Genomic DNA, 22,797 nt, shown 5'->3' with positions numbered 1-22,797 from the left:
CCCTAATAATAATGGACCCTAAACCAGTCCATACTCCAGGAAATAAAGCCAGACTGCTCACTTGAGGGAATGGTATTAAAGGCAAAACTGAAGTACTTTGGCCACATAATGAGAAGACAGGATACCCTAGAGAAGAGGCTGATGCTAGGGAAAGTGGAAGGCAAAAGGAAGAGGGGCCGACCAAGGGCAAGATGGATGGATGATATTCTGGAGGTGACAGACTTGACCTTGGGGGAGCCAGGGGTGGCGACAGCTGACAGAAAGCTCTGGCGTGGGCTGGTCCATGAAGTCACGAAGAGTCGGAAACGACTGAATGAATAAACAACAACAAAAATAATGGTATTAGCTTTGGGGGAGGGGGGATTAATGGATCTACACAGCTTTCTGCAGTTTTTATGGTGAAGCATGTTCCTTCTATGCATGTTTACTCTGAAGTAAATCCCACTGTGTTCAATGGGGCTTACTCCCAGGAAAGTGTGACCTGCAGCCTTAGAGACGCAACATCATACTGAAGGGGTTTTCATAGAATCATAGAATCATAGAATAGCAGAGTTGGAAGGGGCCTACAAGGCCATCGAGTCCAACCCCCTGCTCAGTGCAGGAATCCACCCTAAAGCATCCCTGACAGATGGTTGTCCAGCTGCCTCTTGAATGCCTCTAGTGTGGGAGAGCCCACAACCTCCCTAGGTAGCTGGTTCCACCGTCGCACTGCTCTAACAGTCAGGAAGTTTTTCCTGATGTCCAGCCAGATATTTTATTGTGTAGGGCATTTTACCATGCCCTACACAGGCAACATCTATTTCCCCCGCTTTTCCCCCTATTTTAACATGACGAGCTCTGTGAAACACAAACCCCATCTCACTTGCGATTTTTAAACGGTCCTCAAACAAGTATTACGAATACACTCGGAAAGTAAGTATCTTTTCTTGGAAATTCTGTCCCATTTTGTTCAATGGGGCTTACTTCCAAGCCTTAGTAAGAGGCGACGAGACCTCTGAGGAAACACCTTGAGAGACAGACTGTCGAGAAGCTTTCTCCACGGATGTGATGAATAACTAGCTCCATTAATGATTGGCGAGACGCCGCGCCTCTCTCTCTCTACCAATGCCTCTGCTGAACTGCGGCCGGAACGCTGGAAAATGGCGGCGTTCAGGACCCGGTTGCGAGGGGTCCTGTGGGTTGCTACTTTAGGGCTGTGCGGGACGGTGGCGGTGCTGGTGGTGGCGGTGCTGGTTCGAGCCTATGGGACGCGGCGCACCGCGTCGGCTCCTGGGTTTTGGGCACGAAGGGAGCAGCCCCAGCGTGTGGAGCCTGCATTTAGTCCCCGAGAGCGGCGGGAGCTCAAGGAAGTGCTCCAAGGTAAAAACGAGACGATGGCAGACTGGCATGGAGGGAAGCCGCGTGAGACGTTCCCTCAGCGCCGCCCTCAGGCTGAAGAGGACTCGTCGTCTTCATGCCGTTTGGTCTCCCATAGGCAGAGTCGGCGGGGGCAGGGGGGAGATTTTAGGAGGAAAACGCTGAAAGGGCAAAGGGCATTTTTTTTCCCGAGGGGGGAGTTGAGTTTTTCCCACATGTTGGATTTCTGAAAGAGAAAGAAGGGCGTATTTCACATTAACGCTCCCATGCTATGCATAATTTTCTTTGAAGTAGGTCTTACTGAGTTTGATAGAGTTGGCCTGCAAGTAAGCGTACTAAGGATTGCAGTTTAGGATCGATACACTGGGAATATTTTAATTCACACAGTTGATACTATCACCTATAAAAGAAGAAAATTGCAATAGCTCGGTCGTATTAGTCGAGGAGAAAAATACAACGTACTCCAACTTATACAAGGGAAAATTGAAGGGAAAAAGATCAGTGAGAAGAAGACGAACATAATAGCTAAAGAACTTGAGGGAATGGTATAGCTGCATTTCTATACAATTATTTAGAGCAGTGGCTTCAAAAACAAAACCAGCTAAAGTGCCTCAATCCTGAGATGAAATTGAAAGTAGGATTAACAGTCTGGTGTAGAATAACTCTATCTTTCAAAATATCCAAAGTGATTTACAATAAAACTTCAATTAATACAATAAAATCAGAATAAGCAGCATGCACAGTCAGTCAGACCAAAATCAGATAAAGAATCAGAATCACAGATCATCCATTAAATGCATTGGAGAGAAAAAGATCTTAACTTGCTAACTAAAAGAGACTAATGTTGGTGGCTCATGGATTTATTTGTGCATCCCACACAGGATGCAACCATTGAAAAGGTCCTTTTCTCAGTCACCATCTATCTAACTTCTGAAGATAGGGTCATCCAGAGCAGAGACTCCAAAGCAGATCTTAAAAGATCAGGCAGGTTTATATGAGAAGAGGCAATCCTTCAGGTATTCTGGCCACAAGCAGTTTGAGGGTTAAAGGAATGTTTGTTTGTTTTCACCAAACTGCCATCCATTTGTGCTGTGTCTATTAGTTTATAAACCATTCTGGCAGATATCTGTCTATTTTATTTATTGGACAGTTCTTAGCAGAATTTTGAACACATAATAAATAATGAAATGGCATTTTATAGTTCCTAATATTTCTTTATTTTAGTGGTTGAGAAAGATTGATTTGTTGAGCGTTAAGCATAAAATTGACATCATTCCATAATAGTGGGTAAACAAGTTAGTATGCCAGGTCAGAAATGCAAAGTTGAAATCAGGTGAAAACACTCATTTCTTAAAAGTAAATGTTTCTGTCTCTGCTTCTTTATAGGGAGTCACTTCTGGTAATTCCAGAGAGCAAATTATAGCTTGTCTGTATTTTGCAACTCTACCTTTTAGCCATTGTCATGCTAAATTAGTGCTTTTTCTTCCTGGCTCAAATTCAGTACTTTCTGCTATGCTGACAGTCTGTCATATAGCAGAATTTTCCAGTTATTTATTCAGTGAATGTCTGCTGTTACTACTATGGCTTATGTTTTATAAAATATTGAGTTATTACATAAAATAACTCAATATCCCACCTAATATTCTGGTAGTAGAACTACTCATACAAGCTTTTCAATATCTGATTAGCCTCCAAACAAGAGGCATACATACCTTGCATGGCTGCTATGCTCTGAACCTTTGTGCAGTGAACATATGAGAGGGGAGCAAACCACACTCTATGCATACAAGTAGTATGCATGTATGATCTGTACATAAGATTTGGGGTCCCACAAAACATGAGCTTTGCTATACAGCAGTGCTGGGGCTAGATGTGCTCTGTGGCACTTTGAGATCTGGCCTGTAGCCTCCCCTCTTTAGCCGTATCCCTACACACACACACACCAATTAGCCTTAGGAAAAAATGTCTTGTTCAAGAGATGGGAGGAAGAGAGTAAATGGAGTGTGTGTGTGTATGGATTGGGAATGAGAACAGGTGTGTGTGTGTGTGTGTGTGTTTTCAAATGAAATAGAATGGGTATAGTGGAGGGGAATGGATTATTCAATGGGGTCTATGGTCACGAATGAGTGAATAGCGATGGCGATAAAAAGAAAGTATGACCTTTTTATTTTCTCAGTATTTTAACACCTAATTTAACTTAAATTTAAACCTTGTTTTAATTCTGTATTTTAACCTATATCAATTTTTGCTGTGTGGTTTTATCCTGGTTGTGCTTTTTATATTGTATTTTGTATTTGTGTTTTTAGATTGTTGGTTGGTTTTATGCTCTTCATGGTTTTAATTTTTGTGAACCGCCCAGAGAGCTTTGGCTATTGGGCGGTATGAAATGAAATAAATAAATAAATATGGATGGGATGCATGCTTGTGTGTGAATGGATGGAATGATATCTGTGAGAAAGAGAATATTTTTTGTAAACAGCCCAGAGGCCTTTGGTTATGGGACAGTATTGAACAAATAAATAATATAACATAATTTGAGTGGTGTCTCTAGCCCTCAAATGGTTACCATACAACCCCCTCACCTGAAGGAATGCCACCGTCTGGGATGGGAGGAAAGCCTACATACACAGGGAGAACCTACATAGGTAGGCATTCTGCACAGACAGCCAAAGAATGCATGGAAGTCAGATAGGGACAGCAGGGACAGCCCCATGCATTCATTATATGCTGTTTCAAACTATGCAAAATGACTTTATATGATCCAACATGTGCAGACATCTTGCCTACTGGAGTCTGGGGATCTCAGCCGTTTGATCAGGACTATCTCCTGCACAACTGGAATGTGTGCACATCTAAATGTGCGAACCTGAACGTTGCTGAGCTATGTAACAGATGGTAAATGCGCCTGCTATTCATAGTGGCCTTAGAAATATTGAAACTGTCTTCTTTTTATTTATTACATTACATTCTTGCAAATTATGTGAAGGGATATTTAAATCCTATATACAATATTTTATGGGGGCAGGTGGGTTCAGCTCATTGCACTATTATTTTAAAATATTACCTATCTGAATTTTTTAAAATCTTATATTTTTTGGAAGGTGCCATCAGAATACAAACAGTTTCCTTCTCGCCAGATGATCAGAATTTGACAGCCCTGGCAGAATTTGATCCATATATTCGTAAAGGTATTTGAATTTATATTCCTGCTTTTAACAGGGAGTTGTATACTTTCTGCATAGAAGATCTAATTCTTACATGTTACAAAGGTGTTTTGAAGGGTTTTTCCCCACAGAATTAAAGTAATAAACTGACAAAATGGGATTTATTATTCAGTAGAGTACAACTAAAAAAATGCAGTTTGTTCTGCATAATCAGTTGAAGCAACTGTGGAACTTTTTCAAAATAAGGATGTATAGGTTTTTACAATTCTACATTAATATTTTTTTCTAATTTGCATTTGTTGTTGTGTGATAAATTACACAGCTCAGTGGTTGAACACATAATTACATACAAAAGCTCTCCAGGTTAATCTCCACATAGGCCTGGGAAAATCCCCTGTCTGAGATGCTAGCTGTCTGGAGGATGCGTGGCTGGCTGGGGATGTTGGAAGTTGTAGTCCAAAATATATGGAGGCCCTCAGGTTGAAGAAGGCTGCCATGAGTCACACACTGAGAAATATACAAATCCGTATGTAAGTTACCATAGATGTGGAATTCTAATACATGACTCTAAAATTGGCCAGCAGTGCTGAACAAAGACCTGGCCAACAGCAAACAATTTGTACTTCTGTTTTACAGATGGGGAACTCTAAGACTGAGAGATAAGCAGTTAGTACTAGGCCAGCCATGGCAGAGAGTGGTAGTTGTTATTATACTTTTACCTCTTACTGTTGAACCTGTACTGTTTTATCCCTTTGCTCTCATTAAAAGAGACCTTTGGAAAATTACTGCAAACCACCCAGAGATCTACCCTCTGCCTGTGCCTAGCCTAGAGAGCTGCTGTCAGTCAGTGTAAACAACACTAAACTAGATGGACCAATGGTCTGACTCAACTTAAAAGCAGTTTCCGATGTTCCTAAAGCTTAGAAGATTTCTTTTTTAAAAAAACAACAACCAACCATTTGCAGCTTTGGTTTGTGATGCAAAGGTTTATGAGATATACTACATCACTTGAAGTCTTTTCTCAGAAAAAGTTATAGGAAGGCCAATGCAGCATAGTGGCTAATAGCACAATCCTATGCATATCTACTTAGAAGTCCCATTGCATTCAATGGGGCTTACTCTCAGGTATGTCTGCATAGCAACCTTCCCCAACCTAGTATTTAACTCTGTATTTTAATCTTATATCAATTTTGTTGCGTGGTTTTATCCTGGTTGTGCTTTTTATACTGTATTTTGTATTTGTGCTTTTAACCTGTTTTTTGTTTTATTATGGTTTTAATTTTTGTGAACTACCCAGAGAGCTTCGGCTATTGGGCGGTATAAAAATGTAAGAAATAAATAAATAAATAGTGCCCCTCATATGTTCTGGACTATAACTGCCATCAGCATCACCCAGCATGTTCAGGAATGAAGGGAGTTATAGTCCAAAACATCTTGAGGGCACTAAGTTGGGGAAGATCACTGTATAGGATTGCAACGTAAAAGTATGAGGGTATGAACCAGAGAATCCTGGGTTCAAATGTCATGTCAGCTATGAACTTACACATTTGCCTTAGGTAAGCCACTTTCTCTTAGCCTCAACCCTCCACCTGCAGTATGGTGATAATAATATTGTGATTGCTGAGATAATGTATGTGAAGATCTTTGAGCATTCAACAAGTTCCATATAAATTCAAGGTACAATACTAGGCATGTTTAGACGGGGGGGTGGGGGAAGCTTACAGAAAAATGAGTCTGAGTCTTATTATTAGTGTCTGATAATAAATGCTGTATGCAGGAACTACAGTTGTTAATACAAAAGTGGATTAGTATAGTATGATTTTGGCCTTATAATTGTTTTACATATCATAGCCAATACTGGTCAAATAGGTATATTGCTTAGTGTTTGCAGAGAAAATTGAGATGTATTGTAGAGTTGCTTTCATTTTTCTAGCTCCACACTAATTTTTCCAGTTGTTATGTCAGCAAAGAAGGGAAAAGATCTGTGAATGCTGAGACTTTTATGCTTATTTGGATTATCATCATTTATTTGCTTCAAAATCTGTTATCGACACTTGGAGTGTGTGGAACTGGAAAAACTGTAGACTATTTCTACCCCCTGCCCCCCCCCCCGGCCGCCATCTTTCAATTAACTCTTACCTCAGAGATACCAAGCATTGTCATAGTAGAACCTTAAAAGCTTCACTCATGGTTTTGGTTAATAGGGTTCCACTGATTTATCCAATCAATAGTCTTAAAGTTAGGAGCAATTTTGGCTCACTTTCCCCCTTCTGTTTCTCCTTTCTGAAGCCTTTCCTGCAGTATTTTCTGCCACTTTCATTCAACATGAAGTTATTGGAGAATATAGCCACTTGTTCACCATCCAGGGATCTAACCCTCAGCTACAGCCCTACATGCTGCTTGCACATATAGATGTAGTCCCAGCTTCTCCAGATAAATGGGATGTCAGTGACCCTTTCTCTGGTGAGGAACGTGATGGATTTATATATGGAAGAGGAACACTGGATAACAAAAACTCCGTTATGGTATGTATCGTAAATTTTCCCTCCTTTTGTAGGGATGCAAAAGTTTTGAGAGATGAAAGTGTCCATGAAATTTGATGATTCACTGCTCACAGAGAGGGATAGAGCATTCAATTAACAATTATATATATATTTGCAAGCTAAAACTAAGTTGTGCATTTTAAAAGGCACCTTATTGACTGTATTTTATTTTGCTTCAAATTGACTTCTTATTGCACATGTTGATCCGCAATCTCATTTTTTCGAAGTGTTGCTGCTACTTTTCTGCAAATTGTGAATGAAAAGGTGAAGTTTAGGTGTATGGAGTTCTCCCACTACCCATTCCTGCTCTCACCATCTGTTTTTCTTCCAGCCTAGGTTACAAACCCATGTTTACAATGAAAACATTGATCTCAAATCTCTGATTGGGGAAAGGGTACCTGGGGAGCAGGGAGAGCTGTAGTATAAAACCAGTGGGTGGGAGGACAGTGTCTTCCTGCCAAATCACATCTTCCTGGTCTCAGTTTGCAATGGAGAAACAGCTACTACTACTATTGGCGATCACTCGTATCAAAATAAGGTTGTCTTCTGAGTAAAATTCTCTACCAAGTTTGTCTTCCAAAGTTAGAGAGACTTTAACAGTAGGTCCACAGATGACTGTGAAGGCCGATCCTGGATCCACATAGCTTCCCACAGTGAGGACACAGGACGCTCCTGAGCCAAGTCCTCCCAGTTATCAATACTCATTTTACATTTCTTCAGCAGCCAGCCCAGCATTCTCTCTTCACTCTTTTCCTTCACCGCTGCCACCATATAACACTGTAATAAGTACCTGAGGTAATAAGGTAGTAAGTACCTTATTACCTCAGATACTTCAAGAATCCAATCCAGTTTATGAAACAAAAAAACGTTTAACAATAAGTAAGTTCATGCAGTCTACAAAGCCTGTGGTTTCATTTGTCGCACAACTTGTTTGTTTCAATATAGTTTTATATGTAACCCTCCCTACGCTACCCGCTAACCTACACTGTCTCCTACCATTCACTCTGTTCCCAAAATAATAAAAGACGTCCCTACTCTGTTCTAGACCCTTTCACAGACAAACCCAGACTCTCACTTCCCCTCTCCACACACAACTCTCAACCGCTCTTCCCCTCACTGCTAATCCCCACCTTTGAACCACAAGCCAATCAGCATTTGCTGAACTAATTCAGTCTGTTGAAAGAAAAAGGAGAAAGCACTCACATGTGATAGAGAAAAGGGCATACTGGATGCAGTTGAGGTGTACCTTGAACTCTGTGTACGAGCTCTTTTTTTATAGCCATATTCCTGTTACTTTTAATATGGGACAGATTCCCTAACAAAGATGCTGTATACCATGTGGTTTAATCTTCTTTTTTCATTTCCTCAGGGCATTCTACATGCTCTGGAATTCTTATTGAGACGAAATTACAGGCCTCACAGATCTTTCTATATTGGTCTGGGGCATGATGAAGAGGTATTCCTTTTTTATTTTGTGTTATTTATTTTAGAAGTTGTAGACTACTCCACCCTCAAGGGTGAAATAGTGGATTCTGTGTCAGCTTGCTACTCTGTTTATCCAAAGAGTCATTAATATTGTTGCACTGTCCTGATTACCAGAATTTTCACATGCTGAAGTGGTAGATGTCCATTGATTACTCAGCGGTCAGCAGCATTCAAATGTTTTGCTTTGCAAAGAGGGAAGAATGTATATCTTTAATGTTGTTTTGCATTGCATTTCTGTATCTACCCTCACTTTCCCAGTCAAACAAACAAAACAAAGGATGATTTCCACTCCACTTAGGTCAGCAGTGGGAAACCTCTCTCAGTCCAAGGGTCAAGTTCAATTTTGGAGAAGCTCTTGAGGGCCTCATTCCAGTGGTGGATGATGCCAAAGGCAAAGGACGTGAGACCGAAAGGAGAAAAAAGCAGAGCCTAAATTCAAAAAATACTATTTGACTGTGGTTTGAAGCTCTAAAAAGCATTTTAACCTTTTAGAATGGGGAAAAAATGCATAAAAGCCAGGAAACCACCAAATGATCCGTGGTTCTGTCATGCTTCCACTGGAGGAGCCCTTCTCAGAGGAAGAGCTAGAATGTCCTCGCCCCAAGTAACAAACCAGTAAGGCTCGTGTGCAAAGGAGTGCTTGCCTCTAGAAAAGGACTCCTCAGGAGTAAAGCTCTGGAAAGGGAGCTTTGATTACTACAGCTTAGCTCTGGGTGGGGTCCAGCAGGCTTTGGGCTTAAAAGCCTTCACTGAAATCCCAGCCAGCTTTGGAACAACTTGGTCCATCCAGCTTCTGCATTGTGCACCTTCCCTTCTGAACCATGCCCTGTAATTGATGCTCTGTTTCCTGACCTTTTGGACTGCTTAGTGACTCTGCTTCTGAACTGTGTAAAGTACCTAACTGATTTGCTGTGATTGACCTCTTGCTTGTTCTCTTGACTATTCCTGCTGTTGCCTGATTCTTGTGGCCTAACGAGCTGAGGCCCTGTTCAGAAGACACCTTAAACCACAGCTTTAACTGCAGTGAATAAGGCTTTTTGCCTTATTCACCATGGTTAAAGCCGTGCTTTAAGGTGTCTTCTGAACAGGGCCTGACTGTGTTCTGACTCTGCCTGGATTTAGACCACCTCTATTGTAGCCTGAACCCTATAGGCTAAGCTCCTGTAGGTTTGAGTGTTTGCTGACTCCACTGCATTTAGAGTTGCTATAGCCAAAGCAGAAGAGGTTGGGGAAAGTGGGGGCTGGGGGAAGTGGACATGGCCTGCCTGGCGCCAGCGTTGTTATCTTTTCAGCACCAGGTCAAGACTTTTCTCCCAGGCATATGTTGAGTTTTAATTGACCCCAGATCTGTCTGTTGGTCTGGCTAAGAGTTTAAAGTTGTTTTTAAATGGGTATTGTCTTTGTATGTTTTTCTGTTTTTTTATTTTTATGGTTTAAAAAATTGTATATTGATTTTTTTATGTTTTATGTTTTAATCTTTTGTAAACCACCCAGAGAGCTTCGGCTATGGAGCAGAATAGAAATTTAATAAATAAAATAAATAATAACAAATAATGGCCATTTTGGCAATCCTGAAGGGCTGGATTGGGATTTCAAGCCTGAGGCCCTCCTCCTCTTAATTAGCATATGTGCAGTAATATAACAAGTATAACAAAGACTATATGAAAAGGGATATATTGAAATTTATGGGTTTGTTACTGGAGATTGGAGAATTCTATCACTTTTCCTTGTACTGCTGGAGATTGGTACTACTGGCTATTGTCTGTCATAAAAATGATTGTATTTTAACACAGTAGCTGGTATGTTTATAGCACTCACTGACTGAGTTTGGGTTGTTGTGGGTTAAAACAGGCCATGGGTTATGCAAGAGTTGTTTATTCTTTACATAATCCATCCTTGCCAAGTTGGCACAACACAACCCCCAAGCGGGCGCTGTATATACAAAATGATGGCTGCACACATCCTGCACATGCCACAACTTCAGTGTGAACAGCTCTAGTGCCACAATTTACCTCTGAGTACAAGATTTCAGGAAGCTTCAGCAAGTAATATAATTATTAGAATGGGATTGTGTATGGTTCATTTAAATGCAAACCGCAATCAGAGCTGGGCAGAGGTGGGGCCAGTGGGGCCAGCTGGCGTGGGCCTGAAATTTTGAGGGGGCCTACTCTGAGTCCCCCCCAGGCAAAGTTGCTTAATTTTTCTGTTGTTGATGAATTTGCCCAAAGAAAAGCACGTAAAGCATTTCTGAATGTGAAGAAGTGATACCTTATATACATCTTGAATAAAAGTGCTTGCCATTACCTTTTTTATAAATCATTCTAGTTCATATGTATTTAGAGCTGATTAAAAAATACTTAACGAACAGTTTGAAATGGGGCCTGCATTTCCCATCTGGCCTGGGTCTACTACCAGCTTTGCCCAGCCCTGACCACAATAGTTTGGGGCATAACAAATTGCTGTTTCTAGTAAGAGGCAACTGTATAGTGATTGTCTTCTACTTAAGCACTGGGAATTTGCTGCTGTCTGTGGCAGAAAATCAGGCTAGTGGCTTGATTTTGGTGAGATGATATTGTTATGGGTTTTTCAGGTAGGTGGCGAAAAAGGAGCAAAGAAGATTGTGGCTGAGCTGGAATCGAGAGATGTGCAACTTTCTTTCTTACTTGATGAGGGAAGCTTCATATTTGATGGGGTCGTCACTGGAATAGAGAAACCAGTAGCTATGTGAGTCAAGTAAAGATAAGAACTTGCCACAACAAATGCATTTTTGCTCTTATTAAACAATTATGTGTCATAGAGTAGCCCCCAATCTACCACAAATAATTCAAACTATAATCTACTAGCAAAATCTTCTCTAGCTAATTGAAATCCAAAATGTAAATGCATCATCAGAGTAGCTCCCAGCCAAAAAGAAGTATGCACTACTGGTTTACTGTTGTCCCTCCCCTTACAAGACACAGTAATGTTGCTGAAGGGAGCATGGTAACGGTCATTGAGTCATTGGATTTCAAGTAGGTGTGGTCTGCTGGAGAGGCACTGACATCATGTCTTGCTGGGTTGAACAGCATAGCAGGGTTATGAACTGACCAGAGATCCTTAACATGACACGTAGTTTTTTGTTTGTTTTTAAGCATCAGCAGTAAGATGGCAAAAGCCCTCTGCCTATCCTGTGCCCAAGAGCCAGGTAGAGCAGGAGGAGGATGGAGGTGATTTCACCTCTCATTCATCTTTAAAAATAAAATTTGTAGCAGACCTATGTTCTTGTAGACAGAGATAGCATCAAAGATAGCTGTAGGATCCCGTGGATCCTGGCCTCTCCTTTCCCCTTCCCACCCGCCAAAACGTGTCCCCCATTTTTGACCTTGGAAGAGCAGGCAGTCTGGTACTTCCTACGCTGACTGTAGCAGAGGAGGAGGGGGAACAGTGTGATCGTGGATTCACCCTCCCAAGGTGGTAGGAGTGTCCAAGGTGGTAGAAGGGGGGATTTTACTATCCTGTAGTCCCTGGGATGACCTCCCCCACAGGACCATAGTATTTCACTGCTAACAATCAAAGTAGCCATATTTATCCAACTAAAAGTTTGTAGAAAACACTATTCTTTTTCACGTGGAATCTCATTAATAGATTTTTTCCTCCTCACTTATCAGAATAGGTATCACAGAAAAGGGTGCAATTACAGCAAATTTCAGTGTGACATCAGAGCCAGGCCATTCATCTGCACCACCCAAAAGGACAAGTATTGGTATTCTTTCCGAAGCATTATCTAAGTGAGTGTTTAACTGTCCTGGTAACAGATTAAAAGTGCAATCCTATGCATGTCTACTCAGAAGAAAACTCCAATAAGTTCAATAGGGCTTATTTCTAAGTAAGCCTCATTCTATACAATTGCAGCCGAATGTTGTTAGATAAAACATTTTGTTCTGAAATAGCTTGAGCTGCTAGTTGAATATTTCAAAAATGAGGATCACTAACGGTTACTCAGAATACAATGGTGAATTGAAGTATTCTGAAATAAGATGTATCGAGTTCATTACATTCTATGATGTTATTTTCTAGAACAGAGGGTGGCAATTTGCAATCCCTGGGTTGTATATAGATGCTGAGAAGATGCCTGCTGGATCCCTAGGTGTTAACCCAGAAGTTAATAGCAAGAGGCAAGTGGAGACAGTGAAGCCTAGATCTCATCTTGTCTCCCCACTCTTTCTTGTAATTTTCATTTTTCTTCGTTATCATCCTGCCCCTACTTCAAATGATTTCAGGATGGGGAAGAGAAAAGAGTTACAAGATTAAGAGGTAAGGTTTTTCTGTGAAGCTTTTGGCTCAGTCCCTTAATTCTCATACGCTGCTGCAACTGAGCCTGTGACCAAGAGGCTGTATTCACGGTGCCGGGTTGGTGCTCTTCAATCCCGCTCTTCCCCTCTCCCAGGACAGTGTCGGATAATCCCAACGCTGAGGAGGGAACTGTTTTGAAATCTGGTAGCTTCATGTTACTGATTTAAGGCAGAAGCTAAAATATTTAACTAAATTATGTTATGCTGTTTTCTGTTTTGTTACTTGCTTATTTACTTCATGGAATTATAATTAAATTATAAACCCATCTGGGCAGGATTTGTCATCTTACATGTTTTGTCATTGTATGTGTTTTGTCGTCTTATGTGATCAACTAGTTCTTTAGATGATCAACAAATTATAAATATTATTACTAAATACTATAAAAATATAACTTCTTAGCCTAGCTAAATTTATGGATTAGTGAAATATAATTGAGGTGTCTGTTTGTTTTGCTTTTTGAATTTGATTTTTATAGATTAGAGCAAAATCCCATGCCCAATCTGTTTGGTCATGGACCTGAAATCCTGATGTTTGAGCAGTTGGCACCGGAGGTAAGTTTTCAACAATGTGTGCTCTTTCATGTGTTTCAGTAAAATTGGCCTTGAAATTATTAGTGTTAACATTATTGTTGAGTAATAAATATTTCTCTGTCATTTTCTTGTGAGATTTCCTAAGAGCTGCTGAACCTATAACTTTCAATATTGTTTCCTACTGCTATTATTCATAATAGGTTTGCCTTTACAGTAAAGGTTTGATTCTGCCATATATTTTTTATTGATACAATAACATTATACCATGCTTCCCCCAACAAGCAGCTTACAAAATATAAAAGCAGGCATAAAATAACAATAATCTGTTATTAAAACGCAATTAATGGCTCTGTTCAAACGTAACCAAAGCATTATTTAACATTATGGAAATAAGTCCTATGCTCACATCCTCTCACCATCACACACTTTGCTTCAGTTAGTTACTTCCTGGTTTGATCAAACCATAGCTTGCTATAATATCTGAACCAACAGCCTAATATGGTTTGTGCTTGTTGTTCAAATTAGATTGCAAACCAGCTTTAACCAGAAGTTTGCAAAACTGGTTTGGAGGGTAAGTACAAACAATAGTTTGGTTGTTTGGATATAAGCACAACAGCATGTTTGCTCATATCAGAAGCAAATTGAAGTAGTGGGACCAGGGAGCATTGTGTGAGTGCAGCATTCATTCATAGTGCTAAACTATGCTTTGGCATGTTGGCTGAGGCAAGCCAATATCAGCTACTTGAAGGAAGGTTCTTGAAACAGGAAAGTCATGGGCAGAATCCTAGATTGCTAGTGTGTTGTGCTTTCAATTTTATCCCTACAAAGTTATTGACAGGATCCAGTGGTCCACCAAATCCCCTCCTTCCTACGTGCACAGTTTTCTGCCACATCGGCCAGATCTACACTAAGCAGGATATAACACTTTGAAAATGTTTTGAAGACTGTATAGGGAGTGTGTCTTGGGCCCCAACAGTTGTCACTACTGTTATAAACCATTTTAAAGCAGTAGTGTAGATCCTGCCCTCCTACATGGCCAACCTTCCATTCCATTCTCCTATTGTCCAGGCTCCCATATACAGAGGGCATGTACTTATGTATATAACGATTTCTAACATGTGCACTTGCAGAATCACTTCAACGGTTTTTTTTTAAATGTCAAATGTTACCTTAGAAGAAACGCTTATCTGGAGCCAGATTTGCAGATATGCATTTGCTTTTTCTCCTCCCTTTGCTATTCAGTTCCGCTTCCCTCTCAATATCATCATGGCAAATCTATGGCTGTTTGCACCTCTTATTGGCAGGTAAGAAAGAAGTATAATGCCTCATCATATTCTTACCTTGAGATCTGTATGAATGTATTCATGAGGAGACTTGAACCTTCCTGGTACTGTCTTGCTTCCTTCTTGAAGTTATTGATCCATTTTCTTAGGTTGACAGATAATGAGCTTTTCTACCCAATGCATTTATTGTGCACTCATGATTGCTTAGAGGTTCTTTAGGCGACATCTTGATCCCCCAGTTTCGTTTCAGTTTTTTAAGAGCACTTTCCTGGTTGTTTTTAGAGTGGCTAGAATGGGGTATTATTTTTGAAAGCAAGAGAGTGTTTTCCTACTTGTGTAATTGCGATATTCTGCTATAGCACTATGCCACTTAGAGGTTATGTAGCGGAAATGCAGGAAAGGAAAAGTTCTTGGTGTGGATCTTTTTTGCAACAAAACCAAAAGTAGATGCAGCAATTAACAGGCTCATGTAGAAAAGCTCTATCTCATTCAAAGCCTTTCCAACACCAGCTTCGTTTAGCCTTTGTGAAATACTAAAAAGAATTGTGAAGAATTTCTATTTCCCCTCCAAATTAAATAATTTATTCATACACTGCCATTAGTGTGCATGGCAGTTCACAAAGTAGAAGAGAAGAGGTTTCTGCCCCAAGTTGTTATAATATAAAATTTGCTGCATGAAAGACAACTGAGGGCAGAGAAGGAAAGCAGGGGAATAGTGTGTATTTATTTCAATACAGTGATTACAGTGAGGGTGCAGCTTTTCTGTTGAGAGCTGGGTGATGTTGGGAGAATTTTTACGACTGTTTCACTATTTGTTTGTTTTTCAATACAGTTCAATTAGCTTTCTTATCCTGGGGTTTTACACCAGGGGAGTATGCTATGCAGGAACTAAATTTTTTTTAAAATCTGAAAGGTTCACAGAACCATACATACATTGATGGGGAGAAATAGCGCAAAGACAAACGATGTTCAATAGGTGCCCATGATACTTGCACAGCCATACTTCACTCAACAATCACAAAGTAATGAATACATTGGAAAATGCAATATTCCCACAGTACCCTAAAGGGAAGAAGTGCAGTTTGTGCAGACAAATGTATATTTATTAATCTATAATTTTGTGGTCACTTGTAGAATGCAAACTTCTCTATTAGTTTATTTTTGATCTCTAAGCATTTTGTGTCTTCTAAACCTTTACACAGATTTCTTGAGCAGAAACCTTCCACTAATGCTCTAGTTCGCACCACCACTGCAATCACCATATTTCATGCAGGTGTCAAGGTACTGTTGTGTGGATTTTCCTTAATGTAGAATGAAAATTGAAATTTCTCGGAACTACAGTCATGGCTTTTAAGATTACTAGTACCAAGATTACAGGAATACCCTGAATGATAAATTCCCCAGACTGAATATTCACTGTTTGCGTTCTCCTTGAAGTTAGAACATAGATTCAAACCTGCTGCCTTCCAGATGTGTTGGGCATTTGTAACCAATGCTTTGCCACAGAGTGTACTTACAAGCTGCAGCCAGTTTCTGCTCTGTGACCAAAATTCCTGTAGGGCACACATGTTTTTAAACAGCTGTTTGTCACATTCATACTTAGCATTTTTAGATGCAGCATTGCTGCTGGACTTGTTTTTAACAGTGTGCACTGCTAAACAAAATATAAGTTCTATACCTAAGAAAAATTTTATGTATGAAGAGACCGTGAGTTTACCTGAACAATGAAAGCAGTTTGTTCATCAGATAAATGAACAGCGTTACTGAGAATGCAACACTGAAGAGTGTTTAGTAGTTCTATTCTAAACTTCTTTCTCAGAAAAAATTAATTGACTAAATGGTTTTCACTTGGTGCGATAGTTAAACAGTGACACCCAGTGGTGAAATGGGAAAGAACTCTTTGCTTTTTTCTTGATAATTTTTGTTTGTTTAAAACAGTTGCCCAAACTACACATGGTGGCAAACCTGTCTCTTTAAATGCAGATCTGCCCCAATCATGTATGAAATGGGGTGTGCGATTTAAAGCACAAAATGATTACATGAGTAGATGGCTCTGTCCAAGTAGGCTCACGTATAGTGTGAGAATCCAGACAAGGGGAAATAATTATTGGGGATTGGGGAAGAGGATGAACTCCAGGTGAGGAGAGTGCAGGCCAGGAGAGTATTCTGTCACATTTAGTTTGGCCCTAAGATTATAACCACCCTGTGTAAATTGTATCCTGTGTTAATTGTACAAGTATAAATACATTAGTGCTGTCTAATACTGAAACAGGGCATGAGCTGCTAGCATCTTTCTTTTTAAGAAGATGGAACCAAGCCTCCCTGTATGAGGATGGAAGAAGCCAGCTGTATATGTACTTGGTTCAGCAGACATGGATGAGTTGAGCATGACTGGGGCTCGAGACTGAGCACCCTCACTAGGACAAATGAGCCATTCAGTGACACCCAACATGGGTCAATGCTGCAACAAGTGCATGTGTGTCTGGTGGGTTCCTCCCTTGCCAAAGAGGGGAAAGCAGAATTTTATTCAATACAGTGGCTGTGGGGAAGTACAACAAATAGAGAAAGGAAGTGATATCCTTCCCATAAATATCATTTGCAAGGCTGATATAATATTAATAGAAAATACTAGTGGATAGTGGAGCTTTTTTGGAAAGTGCTATCATAGGTCTGTGGTTTGTCATTGCTTGAGGATGCTTCTCTATATGTTTGGACCTCTCTTTTTCTCTCTCTTCTCTCTAGTCTAATGTTATTCCACCATCAGCAAATGCAACTGTGAATTTCCGCATCCATTCATCGCAAACAGTTAATGAGGTACTATGACTATATGCAGTGGAGTTTGTTCACTCTTAATGTTTTAATCTTGGAATTTGAAATAGTCCTGGTTGGGGGTGTGAAGTGGCTTCTTGAATCTGGCAGTGAGTCTTATGTGAGAATGCTGGAAAATTGAAATAAGGATCTTCTCTACACAGAAGAAAAATCCCACAGCCTTACCAAGGCTTTCGTCCTCCAGAGTCTTTCCACCTTCACAATGCGCTCCTTTGCACACGTGATTTTAAATTGAAAATTTCCCTTCTCAGAAAGGCTCCATTGTGTTTATGAGACAGCACCATCTAGTGGCAGAATTATAGCACAATGCCGACTTTACACACTGGTGAGATTCCACACTATCCCAGTGATTACTATAAATAGCACATTATCTGTAATCCTTTTAAAAGTGAGATTATAGGGTGATAGCACAGGGAACATCCTGGCTGTAGATGAGGTCATGTAATAGACCCTCAAATTCCCATGAGTGGCCAATCCCAAGCATGTAATAAATCACTTGTTTAGAGAAGCTTAGAGTCAGTCCCAGGTGGTAGGAAGAGGCTGAAGCAAGATGTCTCTGGAATCTCTGAAGATTAAAGTCATGAACCTGGGCAGAAAAGGCACCTGCATGAAATATGGTGAACCTTGGACCTTCTGCATGCAAAATATGTGCACTACCACTAAATTACAGATGCTCCCCAATACCAAGGTGGGAAGACCAAGATATTGCTACCTCTGAATGAAAGTTGCTGTCAGGGAATGGGGGACTAGAATGAAGTTAGAACAGGGATTTCAGGAAGTGCTGCTGGGATTTGGCATGGTAAGGCCAAATAGGCAATCTGGACAAAGAACTGTGCTCCAGATCAAGCTGGGAACAGATACTCCCAGTATCAGGATCATTATCAGGCAGGTGGGCAGGTCCTAAATAAAAATAGAGGGATGATCCATGAAAATATCAGAGCACCAAAGCCTTCATTCTGGAAAAAGATGCATTTTGTAGGTGTTTGGTTACTAACTGTTGAGAGCTTTAAGATGCATTCTGTGTAACATTTCTGTAAAATGTAAGGTCTGCTGGTAATGAACTGTGGCCTACTAGATACTAGGAGAGCCACAAAGATTAGAGCATTTATGTGTGAAGTGCTGGGCAAGTCTGATATGTTGTATCTTCCTTTCTCCCAAACGGTAGGGGAGGATTATTAAGAGGCATCTTCCTTTTTTCTAAACAGATATATAACTTGAGTTGGTAGACCCAAAAAACCGAGATGACAAAAGAAATTAGTAAAACTGTAATGCTACTAATCCCATTGTGTAACAGGAAAGCAGACTTCCCTGTGAGGCCCATCAAGGGCTCCTGTCCTGACTGTATTTTTATTTAGTGAGCTGTAGCTGGTTTGCAGAGTTGACATAGAGTCTGGAACTTCTGCTAATATCATAATGGAAACCATCTTGCTGCTTTAGTTCCTCTGTTCTTTTGGGTGTGTTCTTAGGTCCTGGAAATAGTAGACAAAACAATTGATGATAAGAGAGTGAAGATAGAAATGGAGAGTGCCTTTGATCCACTCCCAGTTAGCCCCTGGGATGACCAGACCTTCGGAGTACAGGTTTTCCGCCAGACCATCCTGGATGTTTTCCCAGATGTTGGCAGTGTAGCTCCAGGTAATGGCAAATGCATGATTATTATTGTTTTCCTCTTCTGTTTCCACCCACCAAACCCTATTTCATTTCCATTTTCTGCATCTGCTCTTTCTCCCCTCCTCCCCCAACATCTGTGCACGTGCAGAGACACACATACGTACTCACATGCTACTAATGACTGGAAACAGTTGTATTTCCTCTTCTGTTCCCTTTTTCTTACCTAAGGTGTTTGGGAGTTTTTAATGGTGGAAGTAAAACACAAAAAGCCAACAGGAAACTGGCAAACGATGTACTTGAGTTTAATGTCTCAGTTCATACATGCAGTTTTTCAGACTTGTGCAGAGGTGAAGGTAGACTATATATTTTCCATTTAAACCGTCTCTGCTGTTGGACTGTGCCTTGCAACTTCAGACTGTTCCAGTCTATGAGCCTTTAGTCTTATTCGAAATAGCTTATTGAGTAGATCCTTAATATTTAAACAAAACAATAGACACAATTCTACTGAGACCTGAGATGCTTAATTGGCAGAGGAGAATTTCCCAAGCTTCTAAAAAAATGTAGGCATTCAGCTTCCAATGCAAGTGAAAGAAAGCTAAAGATCTAAATCCTCTAGTTCACCCTTTCCCAACCTGGTGCCCTTCAGATGTGTTGGACTACAAATCCCATCATTCTCAGACAGTGCACCCATTGTTCATGCTGTCTGGGAAAAATAGGAATTGTAGTCCAACCTATCAGGAGAGTGCCAGGTTGAGGAAGGCTGCTCTAGCCTGTGATCTTTTGATGCATCTTCATCAATATTGCCAGTTTATTTATTTATTTATTAAATTTATATACCGCCCCATAGCCGAAGCTCTTTGGGCGGTTTACAAAAGTTCAATTCTTTATTACTGATTTCTTCCCTAGGCATTTGTGTTGGAAACACTGACAGCAGACACTACGGCAGTCTCACAAATGCCATTTATCGATTTAACCCAGTGATCTTTGAAGCCAATGATTTACCAAGGTACTGTATTCTACTTGACAGTTACTTCCTGGCGAAAACACCACATGAGAAACATGAGTGTTTCGCAGACAAGAAGGCTACCTTCCCCCACACCACTTTTTATTATTCATTCCTTCATTCTGATATGTATGCCCCAATTTATTAGGATTTTTTTCTCAGTTTCGACAGTTAGAACTGACCACCAAGGGATCTTAAGCCACAGTAAAGCAGTAAAACACTACTATTCTAATCTCATGCTACAAGCTTAACATGTGGTTAGTTCACTTCAGCCATGCTTCATACACGCACAGTGAAAGGAAATGAACTAAGTTTATCTAAATGCCTCAGACTTGCAAATCCAAACAGATTTTACAAAGTCCTTATTTTCTGCTGCTATGGAAATAGCCAGTGGTACACACCCATAATCTGTACACTCCTGAGAATTTATTGGAGATTTCTCACCCTCACTTCATAGAGCTAATGTCAGAAGACATTAGAGAGCCCCAGCATTAGTCCCTACTTACTGTGCATTTACAGCTCTGTAACTCGATGCTGCGAAATTTGGGGGCTTGGTACCTCACCATCAATCCTGCCCATATGTCACTGTGGTAGTCCCTTGGAAACAATGATGGTGTGGGGTTTTGGGGAGATCAGCATTGAAAGTGGTGCTGTGTAGACGGCCCCACAGTTGAAATTGGTTGCTTGACATTTGTAGTGTAGTGCATGCTCTTTAAAACTGCTGGGGAACAGCAAATATAATTCTTTATCCCAATTTCTCACCTTATAAGGTCCAAAGGGGGGGACATTAACTGCAAGAACAGATTTGGTGTCCTTGGAGTGCTTTAGGCTTAAATGTAGATGACTTAAATATGCATCCTAAGAAGGATGGCTACATCCTCATACTTAATAATTAGAAGCTTGGGGTTGGATCACAACTTTTTCATACTTAAGAGTAAACCCATTAAAATTATTATGACTTAATTTGGGCATGACCATTGATTTCAGTGGGTCTACTTTAAGTATCATTAAGTTTGGCTCCAACCCTTAGACTGTTGCTGAGTTGTGTATATTTCTAAGGTAGGTTACTGATGCAGACTGGGATGAAAATAGCTGTGTCTTTTTCTTTTTATCAGGTTCCATGGATTGAATGAAAGGATCTCTATTGAAGGTTATGAAAAGCAAGTGGAATTTCTCTTCCAGCTCATTCAAAATTCTGATTTAAACCAACTCGCAGAGCCACATACAAACCTTCACGAATTATGAAAACAAGAAAGTAGGAAGGCGACTGAGTTGTTAGGAATCAGAAGTATTCAAAGAGGCTGTGTTCTATGTTTCCCTGTGTTCCAGAACTGAGTTATTAGGAATTATAACTAACATACAGATTTAATGTAATGATACTACTGTATTGCACTGCAGTTTGTTGTGAAAGTTACTAAAACTGAACACATCCCTTTGTACCAAAACAAAGGTATTACGTTTAATGCTGTGCAATTAGATCCTTGAACACCTTAATGCTGATTATATAGGATAGCAGTATAAAGAACAGTTCTCCATATATAAGTGGGTCTTCCAAAACATAATGGGACTATCCCCGTTGTGTCCTAAGCTGATGATAACAGACAGTTGGTACTATCTGGTACCAACCTTTCAGTATTAATTACTTGAAGATTGAGCTGCCGTTTGGAGTTTGTGTGCATGTATTCCTAAACTTGTAGAAATCCAGCAAATTAGATTTCATCTCTGCCAGAATTTTTCCTTGTACTTACATTTTGATTTATTTTCAGTTTTTGTATATGTTTAACGGATGCATATAAACCTCTCCAGTGTTGGCAGAAGCATTTCTACCATGCCAACAAAAAATAAATTACAAATAATTTACCTCAGGGACAAATTACATGGTTCAGAGACACAAATTGACTTGGGTTTTGTCAAATTCATACAAAGTTGAGGGAGGAATTTTGAAGCTGAGCATAGGCAAACAGGAAGTGGGAATTAAACCCTCTTCTTGCCCCCACATTTCCCCTCCCTCCTCCCAGGAAGGTTTGCTTCTAGACCCAGGACGTGACTAGGAGATAAACAATCAGGATAGTTTGGGGAGGAAAAGTGGAGGTAGGGCCCAGTTCAATCCTGCAATCCGTTATTCTTAAATACCCCCTCACCCTTTGACAGTAGCCCATCTCTTTCACACTGGTCTGTTACCCTTACATTTAGCTGGGCTTTCAGGCATTCATATCTTGACACTAGTTCTGTCTATGTTTTTCAGAAATGGGTTGTCAATCTCAAAAGATTCTTTGAAGGATTCCTTTCTGAAATGCAGGCTATTTTATGGTATCTCAAGATAGGAACCCAACAGCTCCTAGTCTTATATTTGCTTTTTAAAATTTGGCTCTGATTAAAAAAAGCCAAAGGCAAAGGTAGAACCAGGCAATCTTCAAAACAGAATATTTACAAAAGTTTATTTACAGTGCCAAGGTGCCACCTACGCGTTTCGAACGCAAACTGCGCTCTTCCTCAGGGCTGTTATAGAGTTCGTTAAGTTGTCTGCAGATATTTTATGGTATCTCAAGATAGGAACCCAACAGCTCCTAGTCTTATATTTGCTTTTTAAAATTTGGCTCTGATTTAAAAAAGCCTAGTTTCTGGTTTTGATGGTACATGATATATTGAGTGCTACTTAGT

At 40.2% G+C, this 22,797-nt stretch overlaps 1 protein-coding gene across 2 annotated transcripts; it reads left to right on the top strand.

The window, feature by feature from the left end:
- The first annotated feature begins 1,119 nt into the window (after positions 1–1,119).
- On the top strand, positions 1,120–22,516 carry PM20D1 (peptidase M20 domain containing 1). Of its 2 annotated transcripts, XM_063142612.1 has the most exons (13): positions 1,120–1,359; positions 4,458–4,544; positions 6,810–7,045; positions 8,433–8,519; positions 11,139–11,272; positions 12,196–12,315; positions 13,356–13,431; positions 14,653–14,714; positions 15,896–15,974; positions 17,436–17,507; positions 18,989–19,157; positions 20,040–20,139; positions 21,252–22,516. In XM_063142612.1, the coding sequence occupies exons 1-13, from the start codon at positions 1,140–1,142 to the stop codon at positions 21,379–21,381; spliced, it is 1,572 nt and encodes a 523-aa protein (XP_062998682.1). In that variant the 5' UTR covers positions 1,120–1,139; the 3' UTR covers positions 21,382–22,516. The 2 variants fall into 2 exon arrangements, with proteins under 2 accessions (XP_062998682.1, XP_062998690.1); XM_063142620.1 differs by lacking the exon at positions 8,433–8,519.
- The last annotated feature ends 281 nt before the right edge of the window (positions 22,517–22,797 follow it).

Source organism: Elgaria multicarinata, chromosome 1 (assembly GCF_023053635.1).
Source record: "Elgaria multicarinata webbii isolate HBS135686 ecotype San Diego chromosome 1, rElgMul1.1.pri, whole genome shotgun sequence".
Lineage (NCBI taxonomy): Eukaryota > Metazoa > Chordata > Lepidosauria > Squamata > Anguidae > Elgaria > Elgaria multicarinata.
Note: the sequence above shows the minus strand (reverse complement) of the source record. Positions and strands in the feature narration are given on the sequence as shown.

Bases quoted from the DNA above. Each gene is read 5' to 3' on its own strand.
- PM20D1 (XM_063142612.1), top strand. From the start codon at position 1,140: ATGGCGGCGTTCAGGACCCGGTTGCGAGGGGTCCTGTGGGTTGCTACT. The intron at 4,545-6,809 runs GTATTTGAATTT...TCCTTTCTGAAG, and splicing joins TGATCCATATATTCGTAAAG to CCTTTCCTGCAGTATTTTCT. The intron at 20,140-21,251 runs GTACTGTATTCT...TCTTTTTATCAG, and splicing joins GAAGCCAATGATTTACCAAG to GTTCCATGGATTGAATGAAA.